The sequence below is a fragment of the Oreochromis niloticus genome, linkage group LG13 (assembly GCF_001858045.2).
Source record: "Oreochromis niloticus isolate F11D_XX linkage group LG13, O_niloticus_UMD_NMBU, whole genome shotgun sequence".
Classification (NCBI taxonomy): Eukaryota; Metazoa; Chordata; class Actinopteri; order Cichliformes; family Cichlidae; genus Oreochromis; species Oreochromis niloticus.
Window position 1 is genome coordinate 32,873,056 of NC_031978.2, and position 14,883 is coordinate 32,887,938.

The window sequence follows — 14,883 nt, forward strand, 5'->3', positions numbered from 1 at the left end:
AAGTTTGGGTGCTGGTAACCTGCTGACCAGGTCTACCTTTCTCAAGTATTTCCTACTGGCTTGCTCACTGGCCAGGTCACTATTGTGGTAGAATTTATTATCTTTCAGTTGGTTCCCCATATTGTATGTCCGAGCCAAGTGATTGGCTCTCACTAACAACAGGTAAAGGCTAAAAATTGGAAGATACATTTAAAAACCTATAGTAACATTTTGATGACAATAAATATTACCCCGATAGTCCAGGGATTGACATCATACTATAGAACTTTAGAGTCAGCAAAACACTCAGTATTCAACACCCTTTTTGTAACAACTGAGGAAAAAACTTACAAAATCAAAATGTAAAATCAAATAGCCTTGCTGGCAGATCATTCTCCGCTTCAGTTTGGGACTTTAAGAGAGTCACAGTTGTTAGACACAATCACGTGTTATCACGTTAAAATTACTCACTGGAGTGAGTAATCACCAGGACTGATGATGCTTGCTGCCTAGCTCCCACGTTAGCATCATCATTTTATTATTAGCCATAGCTGCTAGCTGCTACCTTAATGATAACGTAACAGATGGGTAATTGCTAATAGTTAAATGGCTATATAAATGATGATAATGTGTGTGTTGGACAGGTTAGCATTTATGATACTGTTTAATACTTCAGCATTGTTGAAATGGGAACTTTAGTGACCTCAAGAAGTTCTTAACAAGACCAGAGTGGCAGTCTTTAATACGACTCGCAAAGTTGTGCTGTTTCCTATGTGTTCACAATGAAAATGAAACCGTGCATTCAGCTATCTGCAGTGGTTCTGCATGAAGTTCTGTGTTAGCAGGAGGAGGTGAAGATGGCACTATTGCAGTTAAGATCTAACCCAAGGAATTTTTAGTATCAATTAGTATCAGAGTAGCATATTTTGACAGTCCTGCTGTCAGTGTTAACTATGGTACTCCAAAAAAAACACCAAAACAAAACAAAAAAATCCTCTTCTCTCAATCCATCCGGTCGCAGCAGATGGCCGCCCCTCCCTGAGCCTGGTTCTGCTGGAGGTTTCTTCCTGTTAAAAAGGGAGTTTTTCTTCCCACTGTCACCAAAGTGCTTGCACATAGGAGGTCTTTTTTCTTCTCTGTATGTATTACTGTAGGGCACATGTGTCAAACTCAAGGCCCGCGGGCCACATCTGACCCGGCGGACATTTATATCTGGCCCGCGAGATCATTTTGTATAGATTTATTATTATTGTTATGCATGGCCCGGCGATATGAGGCGCTAATAACACACAAACTACAGATCCCATAATGCAGCGCTGCAGCCTCCTTGCTGAACGCTAGGCTAACTGGGAACATTCCCGCGTCAGTCAAGTCAAACTTCTGTTATTGCGAAGCTAGCCGCGCACAATGGTGGAGAGAAAAGTTGATTCTGAAAGCAGAGCCTTTCAACACCAGTGGGTGACTGAATATATGTTTACAGACATTGCTGGTAAATAAGTCTGTCGTATTAGTGGAGCTAATGTGGCTGTAATTAAGGAATTTAATTTAAGACGGCACTACGAGACAAAACGTCAGGATAAGCTGAAAAACCTAAATGCAGAAACTACAGAAAGTAGAAGAGCTAAAGAAGAATCTGACATTTCAGCAGACTTTTTTCACCAGAGCAAAATCACAAAGTGAAGCTGTTGTGAAAGCAAGTTTTATTGTAGCAGAGGAGCCAAATCAGCCCGGTACCACTCTGAAGAGCTGCATGATGAAGCTGTGCGACGTCTTGTGTCCAGACAAAACGCAGATTTTGGCAAATGTGATCCTGAGGAGAAATACGATTGCTGATCAGGTTTGTGAGATGGCCACTGATTTAAGAACACAGTTGTGTGAAAGAAGCAAAAACTTTATTGCATACTCTCTTGCTGTGGATGAAAGTATAGACATGATGGACATTGCACAGCTGGCCATCTTCATCCGTGGAGAGGAAATATTGAACATTAAATCGATGCACGGGACAACGACAGGAAAAGACATTTTTTTTTAAACGTATGTCAAAGTGTAACCGACATGAAACTGCCCTGGGACTAGGGCTGCTCGATTATGGCAAAAATGATAATCACGATTATTTTCACTGAAATTGAGATCTTGATTAATTGACGATATTTATTTAACAATAACAATGTATTGAATAATGGCTTTAAAGACTGTCAAAAAATAATATAAAATAGTGTGCAAATACTGATTACAGTGCAAATGTTTGCAATATAAAAAATAAATGAAAAATGTAAATCTATGTTTAGTGAACTTCAAAATACTGCACAATATTTGACCCACGTCTGACTCCGTGAACCCATAATGTTTCCACCAATGTTCCCTCAAATATTTCATGTGTCTGAGCGAACACACAAACTCCCTGAGTGATCCCTTGGACTACTGTGAGCGACATCAGACGTGTGCACTGTGGTCACGCCAGCATCTAATCCATCCAAGTTACATGGTTTATTAAAATAATCAAATTACAGCATTTACATTTATGTTAGACTACTTTTAATTAACTGCTTTAGCCCACTTACAATGAAAATTTAAAAAGTCCTGTTCATGACCTGTGTAGTATGTTAACACTATTGGAAGTGTCACGGTTTGCGGGTGCAAGCCGTGTAGAAATAACTTAGGACCAGGCAGCGGCAGCTCAAGTGCAGGTGAGAATTTATTAACAATGGACACACAAACAACGAGGCACTGGGAACAAGGAACTAGAACCTAAACTGGGTTAAACTAACAAAACAAACCAGAAACGAAGATGCAGGGAGGTCCGAGGAAACACACATGGAGAGACGCAGGGAGACCGAAGGGAAACAACACAGACGAACCAGCAACGAGGACGAGGTAACACACACTATAAATACACATGCCAGGAATCAGGGGAAGGGAAACAGGAGGGGAACACACCTGGAAGACATCACAACTGACGAGGCAGGGGAAAACGTAAACAGAACACACTGACATAAGACACAGACCTTCACAATAAAACAGGAACTACACATACAAGGACACACACGGGCCGAACAGAGTAAACACTAAACAGAGGAAGAACAGAACCAAAATCACACTAAATAGAAAAACACAAAACGCTGGGTCAAACGGACCCAGGATCATGACAGGAAGTAAAAATAACTTGAACTCCAATTTTGAAAACACAACTTTCTTTCTTTTTTTTTTTCCATAAAGCTCTGACTTGTATTATGAGTATGAGTCTGTGGTCTAGGAGAGAGTCCTGTAACTCTCTGTCTGCCAAATACAGCATATAATGACCAATGTTGGGCAATTAATTATATAGTTACTACTTCAAAAAAGTAACTCAGTTTGGCAAACAACAAAGCTTTTTGCAGCTATTTATTTTTTTTAATGCAGCCAAGGCGTTTTTTTAAATAAACATTTCAAACTATTTACAGAACATTCAGCTGTTCTGCATCAAATCTAATGCCACACAAATTATTTGTGCCACTCCAAAAAATAATTTCTGTCCACTATGAGATAAAGGAGAACAACAGCCTGATACCTGCAGGCCTGACAACAGGAGATGTATCACTCCTGTAACACCTGTAACATTCAGCAGCCGCCTTATTGTTCTGACACACACAACAAAACTATTGACTACACTACACACTAACAAGATTTGCGCTAAACGTCTGAAATCTCTCACATCTCAGAACACCGCCGTCACTCCTAAAACTTCCCCCCGTTTCTTAACAACTAGATGCCATGTTGCCATATCATTTTTTTGACTGGTCGATACGGTACTTTTTTCGACCAATAGGAAAGGGTGGGGGGTTTTTTGGTTTTGTTTTTGCTCACAGGCGGAGAGTGCTTTCGAGCGGTTTCCTTATAAAACGCCGTTTTTACCGTTTCTTCCCGCAGTAAATATAAACAACGATAGTATTCAGGAAGAAAACCAAACATTGCATATATTTTTATCATAACTTTATCAACACAATTTAAAAACTGGTATAAAGTCCACACTTTTTCCGTCAATTGTTCCGTCTGTCCTGCTCACATCTCCAATGGTTGTACACGTTGTCATTAATGTGGCTTCACTGCACATCAGCCACGCCGCTTTGCTAGCTAAAACACCGGTGTCAGCACATAAGGATGCCTGTCAATGACGTTGATTGGCTGCGTATATACGAATGTGAATCGCATTATTGGTTGGACTATAGGATAAGGTGGCATCGTTCTAATCCCATACAGGAACAGCCAGTCACTTACTGACTAACACTTCAAAACAGAATTGTTAAAGTTTTAATTTTAATTTCAATTCAGGTTAGATTTTTTTTGTGCGCAACGCAGATTTTCTGTGCGCAGAGACCGTGCCAGCAGTGCGCAATTGAGCACGTGCTCGATTTGCCACACGGAGCAGCGCGAGAGTAAAGCATGAGGGAGGTGCCAATAATCGGCTCAGTCATTTTTAATGATCGTTGAAAACCCAGAGCGTAATCGAGTTTAAAATTCGATTAATTGAGCAGCCCTACCTGGGACAAACTTGTTGGACTTACAACAGATGGAGCGCCGGTGTTATGTGGTGAAAAAAGCGGACTAGTCAGCAGGATGCGAGTAAAGATGCAGGAGAACTGTACCGATGAGTTAACAGCATATCACTGCATCATACACCAGGAAACGCTGTGTGGTAAAGTCCTAAAAATGGAGCATGTAGTGATCGTGACACAAACCATAAATTTTATCCGAACTTAAGGTTTAAATCACTGTCAATTTCAGTCTTTTATGTGGGAAATAGATTCAGAGTTTGCCGACATTCCTTATCATACAGAGGTCCGTTGGCTGAGTTGGGGAAAAATTAAAATGGAGTTTTTGAGCTCAGCAAGGAAATCTGTCAGTTCATGCACATGGCATGTATGATGCGGTGAAGGCATTTCAAGTGAAGCTGTCACAAATGCACCAGCGCAACCTGCCTCACTTTCCCTGTTGCCAAGTAATGTTGAACCAAGTCAGCGCAACAGTGTTCCCAAATGCGATAAACTGAGCGCACTGAGTTTGCATGGCGCTTTGGTGACTTTAAAGCACAAAACAATAATTTTGACAGGATATATTTTTATGGAGAGCAAAAAATTTAAAGTTAAAGATTTTTTTTAAAGTTTATTTATTCTTGAATTATATTCCTGTCTGTTTTTATTAATATTTATGTTTAAAAAACATTGTTTTAGTGTGTTCAATAAATGTTTATCTTGTTTGGCCCGCGACCTAAAGTGTGCCTTGAGGTTTGGCCCCTTGTGCAATTGAGTTTGACGCCCCTGCTGTAGGGTCTACCTTACAATATAAAGCAACTGTTGTTGTGATTTGGCACTGTATAAATAAAATTGAATTGAACTGAATTGAATACTCTATTGGTGTGGAGTCAGATGCAAAGGGTTCCAGCTTGAGCTGTAACAGTGGTAATATCTGCCCAATATCTGGATTAAAAACTGGCAACAAGGTGATATTAGCTAGATAATAAGCCGACAGAAGTAAGCTAATGTAAGTTGATGTAAAATATCAACTCACCAATGACAGAGGTAAACAGTTCAGGCGCTGAACTGCCTGCTGCCATGAAGGTCGCTCCTGCAACATCCTCACTCAGATGCAGACGCTGGTGGATGAGGGGAGAGAAAGATATTCTAGGCATCAAAGCATGGCAGTGAGAGTGTGTGAAGTTAGTGCAGCAGCAGTGCAGTTACAGTCTACAATGTTTGTTACCTCGCATATCTTCTCTAGCGAGGGGACAAAGTAGTCGTCGCACACCAACGCCAGAGCGTAGAACATGTAGACTGCCTGCAGACGCCCAAAGACACACAGGTGAAGAACAGTATACACTTACAACTGGATAATACCTCCTGCTGAAAAAACAAAAACAAAAAAACATTTGTGCTCTGTTTTATTTGTTTGCAGTTTAATCTCAGCTTCTGTTGTCATTCACTTGATGTTCCCTGAGACTAAACCTGAAGGCCCAGCAAAGAGTTACAAGCAGATACAATAATACACTTACATATTACTAAAACTCATCGGTTTGCCAAGGAACTGTTGGAAAATGCGCTTCCTTACATATTTAACAATACTCTGCTTCCAGATTTCAGCCATAGACTGGTGGGGCTTAGCTAAGCATAAAAGCTGAAAGTAGCTGGGAACAGCTAGTCAAAAGTTCAGCAATAATTTTCCCAGAACAATCTAGCACATCTGTACTTCTGTAAAACATGCTTGACTTTATTTCTGTGGAACTTGGCTAAACCTTGCCATGTTCCCTTTTGGATACATTTTAAGTACTGTATAGGTGGGCCTCTGTATGATGAGATTGTCCAACTAACTCTATGTTATTTATGAAACCCAGCATAAAGTGTCCTGTTGTGCACATAACAAAAACAAGTTTGTGTCTTCGCCCCGAGACACCTGACATTTTACACCAGTTCTGGTCCTGTGTCTGCTGAGTCAAAACTGGCTCACCAAATGGGTTTTAAAACAAATTCACAATTGACTACTTCCATATCTTATTAAATAACATATTAAGTAAGCTCTGATCAAGGACTTGCACATATTTCAATGAATTACCAGTGGGGTTGCCAGGGTGTTAAATTAAACTGAATTTAAGACGTTTCTAGGCTGCTAAACACTTATGTCAGTTTGCAGTTAAATCACTGTGGACCAACTACGTCACTGTTATGTGGAAGACGTTATGAATTTATATAGCAGCAGCTTCATAAATTCAATGTAAATTTCTGTGCATGTAAATGGCAACAGTTTTAGTTCAACAAGTTATCACAGGTAATGTCACAGGTATCCCAAACAGACTGCATGGAATGGGCAGGTTGACCCACATTCAATTGCAAATTGATCGCAGAGTGACTCCATGATGCTGAAACTCGCAACTAACTGCAAGCAGTTGCAGACCTGGTCTAGCCTTCAGAGCTGCTGAAAGTAAAGTAATTAAAAAAACCAAAACAATCACAGATAAAAAAACTTGTTTTTTTTTTCCAGCAGTACCTTTCATCGTGCCCTGATACCACAACAATCCTCTGCCATCTCACAAACTCTTTGCTTATGCATTGACATACCAAAGAATACACTAATACAGAGTTCACACAATTGTGTTCCCAGACTGACAAAAGTTGGGAAGCGCATGAGAAACTACTGTAAAAAGACCTCAAAGCACACCATAAACCAGCAGTTGTGACATCATTGTCAACAGACAACAATGGCAGGCATAAACTGTCTGTTACATGAAGACTAACTAGCAAAGTCCTCCTTCTTCTTCTACATAATGAACTTCAGTGTTTCCAGTGGTACAATACTATCCTGGCAGCCCGTGTGGTCTCACTAATTCCTCATCAGGCTAAGTAAAGAGGTTTTTGTATCTTCAAGGCTAAAATCATTAAGCTGAATCCTTAAATCCACCTTCAGTGCTTCCTCCCCAGCTGGTCTTCTGCCTACACAACATTATCTACCTTTCTTATCTCCATGTGGCTCAGAAACCAACCTGCCTAAAAAAAACCCCACAACCTCAATGATGCTGTTGAATTGCATGATGCAAATACATAGAGGTAAACATTTCAGTTTGTGAGTTTGAAAGTTTCATAGAGGTGTGACAAAAAATTAAGACCCATTCAAATGGAAGAGAATCTATTTTAAAGCATTTAAAGCCCTGAAAAGAAGAAAACTAGAACTACTTTGGATATGCAACATCTTTAACTCCAAAACATTCAAGTGTCCATGTAGAGTGATGCAGGTGACACTCACGCAAAGCACGTGCAGACCCACTGCTCCTTCCACGCGCTGCTTGTTGGTGAAGTAATCCCTGGGGAACTCATGGATTGCTGCAGCGAGAGAGGGCAAAAAAAAAATCACTTACACATGCTGAAACAGTGAAAGGAGGCAAAATCTGAGCAATTAAATACCGACTGCAGCTCAAGGAAGATACCCTGAAGGCCTCATGAAGTAGCTCATCAGCCAAACAAAGACAAATAAACATATAAATACAATCAAACACAGATACAACTCCAAAGGATGACTGAATTTAATATCTAATAGGGAGGGAAATGAAGAAAAAGAAGTTGCACTACAGTGACTTCAAACAAAGGCAACTGTTGAAATCCAAAGATAAACACAAGGCAATTGAATACTCATTTCCCATGATCGGTTCCATCATTTTTAAGCCTTGCTTTTGTCTTTTAGCGATTTTCAATTAAAGTCAGAAAAGAATCTCAAATGGCAATTATGAATAAATATACCCACAGGAAGGAAAACGACAAAGAAATTTTAAAAAGCACAAAAAAAAGTACAACAGCACGCAGAGCGCTAGTCTGTTTTTCATTTTAAAGTAACTTGCTTTAACTGTTTCCCGTTGGTTTAAGACTGTGGTCATAATTATTATAATTCATGGTAATGTGAATTGAGAAAACCAGTCATTATACTTGACTGTTGAAAATTCCTAATAACTAGTGCCACAATATCTTTAGTACAGGTAAATACTTCAAACCTAAAAATTCTGTACAAGCTCTTTCTCTTTCTTTCTAATGAAAGATGTTTGCTTCTTTTTACAAATAAAACACAGAAAACAGAAACACACTGCAACAAGTTAAAAGAAGACTAAAATCAAAACGTCAGCCTGTAAATTAAAGGGTGGTATAGCAGCCCAAGATTTTTCCTCCAGTGCACAATGTGCATGTACTTGAGTTGATATACGGAAGCCATTTAACACCATTAACAAAACTTCCTTTTTTAACCTTGTTAAATTTGACATCACTCACCACTACCAGTTTGTCCAAGTATCCCACAGGGCTCAGTTCTGGGCCCAGGTCTACTAATGACATCACAATATGGCACTAAACACTAAATCAGTAATGTGTTTTAACTCTGTGGAATGTATGCTGTTTAAACAGTTATTTTCCACAAATTCATATATTTCCAAATATTAATAAAGATATAATGTTACCTTTCAAATATCTGGCTGACATCCAAAGAATTACAATAGTCTAACTGAGAAGTAATGAAGGTGCCAATTACTGTCTCAGAGTAACATGGAGGGAAGCAGTACTTTACAGAGAAGGCTTAATTGAAAAAAGTTTGTCTTAACAACAGAGCTAATCTGTTGATCAAAAGCTAGAATGCTACGATCTACGGTGTCAAATGCAGCAGTCAGATCCAAGAACACAAGAATCAACAGTTAAAACCAGGACACTAAAAACTCTTAAAAGGTCTGTTTCCATGTCATAATATGAAACCAGACTGGAACTTCTTAGCGATTTCAAATAAATCCTGATTGTAGTTGGTTATAAACTTAAACTATAAACCTTTTTTTAATTGCTTTAGTAGAAAAGGCGATTCAAAAATGGGCATGGAGTTAAAGAGGAAGGAAGAATACAAGTTACTTGGGTTTTAAGGTTGTACTACAGCATGTCTAAAAGCTGCCGGGACACAGCCAAACATCAGGGAGGAATAAATCAGGTCAACAATACATGGCCCAAGGGTATTAAAAACATATTTGACAATGGGGTGGGATGCTGATCTATTTCGGTTAAAGGGGAGAAAATTCTCAAAGACAATGGGCATACACGAGAAGTAGCATGATCAAAGACCAGGGAGAAAAGTAGAAATCTTTTCTTTAAGAGGTCTATTAGCTCTCTGGTATTACAAGTAAGAAGTTTCTTAAAATGCTGAAGCACACTTCATGATCCCTTTGCCATGTTCTTGCATGGATCCATCACTGGCTTAAAGCTTTTATCCTAAAAGAAGCCACCACATCCAGCAGATCAGTACATGCAGAAATCAAAAGAAGCACAAATTCATTGGGACTCCGATTACAGTCCTAATGCTGATTGTGAAGCACAGACTCATTAAAAGCTGATGACAACGCTGCTAAAGGATTAATTGTCACAGTCGGTGACACAAGTTTTACAGTTTAACTTGGGAACATGTTAAATAGCAAAAATGTCGAAAATATGCACGCCACAAATCTCAGCAGAACATAAATTTAAACCACATGACAATCTGAACTCCACAAAGTCTTGTAAACATTCTTGGTGGAGAATAAATCAGCACACAGAACAGGAGTGTTGAAGCTTTTGACAAATGTCTATGCCTCAAAATAGAGTGTTATAGTGAGTTTAACATAAACTGGGCATCGTTCCATTGTCTGGATTCACTTACCCTAACATTGGCAACATGGGATAAACAGCTGATTAGCAATTCGCTAAGCTAACTCAGGATTTCCCCTGTGCATTCATATGAATGGGCAATGATAGCATCTGAACAATTACTAATAAATGTCTTTAAAAAAAATCAGGTGCTCTGTTGCTAAGAATAATTAGATTAATGTTTAAAAGACAGTTTTAGTTTTTATTTTCTCAGCTTTTGTCTTGGTGGTATAAAAGTTTAACAGTTTAAGAGTATAAATGTAAAAACAAAATTAAAACATGGTAGGCTTGGTCTACAGTCAGTAAGTACAAATAGGTTTCAGTTTTAGCATCATAATGCTGTTTTAAAATAGTTTGTGATAAAAACAATAATCAAGAAGAATCTGAAGAAGAATCTATTGAATGCTCATGTTCATCACAGAGACAGACAGACATAGACTCTGTAGACTCTACACACACAAAAGGATCTACAAACATGGTGATGCAGTGATATCATATGCGCTGGTTTCTAATCTGGAACATAACCTGGGGCCAATTCCAGACGGCATGTTCGACAAACTCTGAGTTTAAAGATAAACTCTGAGTTTAATAAAAGCTCAGTATTTTTGGTTGCAGAAAGGAACAGAGAGAGCTGCCAGAATTACTTCAGTCAACTCTGAGCACATTTCACCCTGAGTTAAGTAGGTGTAACAATAGAGAAAGAATAAGGCGCCAAGACCAGGACTCATCGTGGCAATGGATAAATGAAGAGCAGAAGTTTAGCAGGATGAAACATTTCAAATAAGGAATTGTAAGAAACTGCATTTTGTTCCAATTACAGATTGTGTCTGGACAAAATAAGCAACTATGAACGAATCAAAATGGATCCAAACGGGAAGAACCAGGAAGTAAATGGAGCGAAACTCGATCTGGGCCTGATCTGCTCTGAATCCTTGATCTGTTTTGGGTCCCTCCTGCTGTGCAAGTGGACCTAATATGTCATATCTAGCTAACCAGCATACGAATAGCTCTATAAAAGTTTAGACATTTGTCATTTCTGGTAAATCTTGGAAGACTTGGAAAGCTGTCCTGCATTAAATGAGTTAAATTAATATTAGACCGATGTATTAATGCTTACACTGGTAACATTAAAGCAGAGTTTTTATCCAAAAAGTTAGATTGTTACATTACATAATTACAGTACATTTTTACTGAAGAATTGCTAAAAAATGAAACTGTCATAAACTGAAGCAGATGATACTGATACACTTTTAAGAATTTTTGAAACTAAAGGAAGGTTAAAAGAGTTGGCACAAGTAAAGCATTTTTAAATAACGCTTCAGTTACTACCACCTTAAAAGCTTGGGGTACGTAATCTGTTCTGGACCTCCGTCTGTCCAGAACCACACTGTGTCTGAGACACATATAAATCTGCATTTTTATGTGCACCGATGTGATCGACTGGGGTCACTCATGTTCAGGTTGCATTAAAAAAAAAAGAAAAAAGAGGGACAGAGCTCGGCTCCAACACTTCACACATTTGACACCACACTGAGTGAAGATATCACTTTGTCCCTCCATCCTCAGCCTGTCAGAGGTGACAGCATGAATCAATCTCTGTCCAACACCAGTGGTCGATCACACCACGCCAAAATATGCCGCGTTTTCATACACAGAGGCCCTGTGGATTTCCTGTTGAATATGACTCTGCGTACGAGCAGCCAGGCTAAAAATAGCCTCGGCCCAGCGTGACCGTGTGCATGTGTGTATGTGGGATTTGCTTGGCTTGCTCTGTGTGAGTACTATCTCTGTTCTGTGAGTATGGACGTGCACTTTTCCCCCCTGTATGTCTGTTTGTTGCGTGTGTGCGCTTGCGTAATGTGAAGGCAACCCAATGTGCAGTGACATTCTCCCTCTCAACAGCCGAGAGCTTGTGAGTCAGGCGGCTTTTGCCCTGCGTGGCCCAAACACAACACAGGCCTGTCTGCTTACAGGAACTGACAGCAGCATGAAGAGGAAGAGAGAGGGAAAAAGGGAAGACATGAGCAAGGCAGATGGGAGAAAGAAAAAAAGAGAAGTTTTTAATTGGAATCTAAAATGATGTGGAACAGCCAGGAAAAAAAAAGAGAAGGTTCGAGGTGTGAATGACACGGATCTGTCATTTTTGTCTTTAGTGGTCAGCTGGTTATCATAAAACATCACAACAAGGTTTAAATCACCATCTGTATTTTCCAGTAATCCAGTCAGCAGACTGTCGTTAATCACTTAACAACATTATGTTGTAGCTTAGTTGCCATCTTTTACTTGCATTTCAGTTCAGTGTATTGCGTGTAACTTTACATATGTAAAGTAACACGCATATATTGGAACACAAGAGGAGCTGCAGTAAAGTCGGCAAGTGTTTGGATAATAATCGCCTAATAATATCAACAAAATAACACCCAGAACATGAAAAATCTGCTTTAATGTTCCATTCAATACACATTTACATTTTATTATATTTTATTTGGCCTTTTCTCAGGTGGATAGCGCTCTGCATGGGTGTTAATTTAAAAAAGCAACACATTCTGGGTTTTATCCTAAATCACAGTTATACTGATAAGACAAAAAATATAAAGGTTACCTTATTATTCATTTCCAGATTGATATTTTTTATTCTTGGACTTTTGCACATAAGGCTGACACCCATAAGTTGAAAGTCTGATCAGCAGTTGGATGAAGCTGTTGTGCTGACAGTGAGAGTATGTGCCTCAGATGACCAGGTAAGACTTCTGCTCTCACAGATCCAAGAATAAGAAAGACTGTCTGTATCAGAGTGTTTGCTTTAGAGACTGATAGTGTGAATGTGAATATGCAGGTCTTGCTGCCAAGAGTGGCACAACCAGTTGTTCGGGTTAGCTTCTGACACAGGGCCAGGTAAGTTCAGACATTGTTTTTCCCTTAATAAAAGAAATCATTATTTTATTTAATTGTGTTTCCTTTCACTAATATTAAAATCATTTGATGACCAAAAACATTTGAATATGACAAATATGCAAAAACCAAAACCCAACAACTGAGAAATGAAGAAGGGGGAATGTATACACGCACAGCCTAAGTTATAAGTCTGCAGCAGTTTATAAGCTGGTACAGTATTCTTCACTGCTGTTAATAATGATAAACCTGTAGATTTCCCTCCTTCAGTCAGCAACTATGAGCTGTACAGTCACATGATGGCTTTTTATTGTCTTTGCAAGTTTGAATGTTTCTTTATATTGTTCTCTATTTGTTCAGTTCTATAAGAGATGTGACAGGAAGTAACAATCCTGTGCTGCAAAGCCACACTGTTCTACATGATGATGATCTTTCTAATGTCTGCAGCACTGCTAAGTTTTTTATCATTGCATCTTAAAGGAGCTGTGAGGAAGTTTCCTAACACCTGATAAAACCTGTTAAACAGGTTTTATCAGGTGTCAGGTGTTAGATGAAAAGGTTGATGCTGATCATACACATGCGGGGCGATTGTGGCTCAAGAGTTGGGAGTTCGCCTTGTAATCGGAAGGTTGCCGGTTCAAGCCCTGTCTTGGACAGTCTCGGTCGTTGTGTCCTTGAGCAAGACACTTCACCCGTTGCCTACTGGTGGTGGTCAGAGGGCCCGGTGGCGCCAGTGTCTGGCAGCCTCGCCTCTGTCAGTGCGCCCCAGGGTGGCTGTGGCTACAATGTAGCTTGCCATTACCAGTGTGTGAGTGGGTGGATGACTGGATGTGTAAAGCGCTTTGGGGCCCTTAGGGACTAGTAAAGCGCTATACAAATACAGGCCATTTACCATTTGGAGGCCTCCTAAATTTTACTCCTCTCTTGTTTTGTCATTGATTGATTTTTCTTTTTGTAAAACAGGGAGGTACAATTTCTCCAAAACAGGATGTAGCAAATCACAGTTGACTTCATTCATACACAAATGATCCCTATTTGTTTTTACCTTTAGTTTAAATAGTTAAAACATTGGATTTTTTTTTCTAATAACTGATCAGCTGTTGCTTTTGTTTCCTCTTAGACAGGCTTTGTGAGTGTTGGCTCTCAAATCCTCTCCACCTTGGTTCAGGGGCTACTACCATCATTTTTGATGAAGGTACTTTAATGGATACTCTCAAGAATGTAACTATATAAATGTCTGTACAGTCTATTGAAATGGTTTTAAGTCCCACATTAATTCTATTAAATTATAGTTTGTGACTTTTTATATAGAAAAAGTACCAACTCGGCAGACTAAACCTGTTCTCTGCACCTCATCTACAAATGATATTACAGTACTAAAAATGTCACATTGATACCACCACTGTATTTTATATATGTGACTATTTTAGGAGAATGGTGTTGTTTGTATTTATCTAGCTCTTTCTGAAAAAATCAGTTTGCATAGTTTTAAAAAATAAATGAGACGCTTGTTCAAGCAAATACAACTAAGAAATCATCTGTTGCAGGAACTTTCACATTACTCAGAAATACTGTTCTAAACAGCTAGTATTTACTAACGCAAGAGTACATCTGACTTAACTTATGAAGTACTCTGTAGTTTCTTTTGTTACAACATAAATTTTCTGTTCCACATGCGTTTTTAAGGCAAACAGCTTGCAAACTTTTCTTAGTGAGGTTAGCCCATTAGAATTTACACTGCACAAGCTCATACTCATTCGCGGTGTTCTGTGTGGATAGCGCTCCTTTAACTCCTTAACAACGCTGTGGCTAACAGCCTTTCTGATGGATATCCAGCCTCTGTGCCAGT

At 39.2% G+C, this 14,883-nt stretch overlaps 2 protein-coding genes across 4 annotated transcripts in view; one reads left to right on the forward strand and one right to left on the reverse strand.

The window, feature by feature from the left end:
* ttc27 (tetratricopeptide repeat domain 27) overlaps positions 1-14,883 on the forward strand; it is a 728,099-nt gene that overhangs the window by 146,221 nt on the left and 566,995 nt on the right. The window lies entirely within an intron of this gene.
* LOC100696947 (sodium/potassium/calcium exchanger 3) overlaps positions 1-14,883 on the reverse strand; it is a 183,657-nt gene that overhangs the window by 15,676 nt on the left and 153,098 nt on the right. The window contains exons 3-5 of the mRNA XM_005465027.4: positions 7,747-7,823; positions 5,716-5,790; positions 5,524-5,608 (exon numbers count right to left, since the gene is read on the reverse strand). Coding sequence (XP_005465084.1) covers positions 5,524-5,608; positions 5,716-5,790; positions 7,747-7,823 — 237 coding nt within the window. The remainder of the gene's footprint in view (positions 1-5,523; positions 5,609-5,715; positions 5,791-7,746; positions 7,824-14,883) is intronic.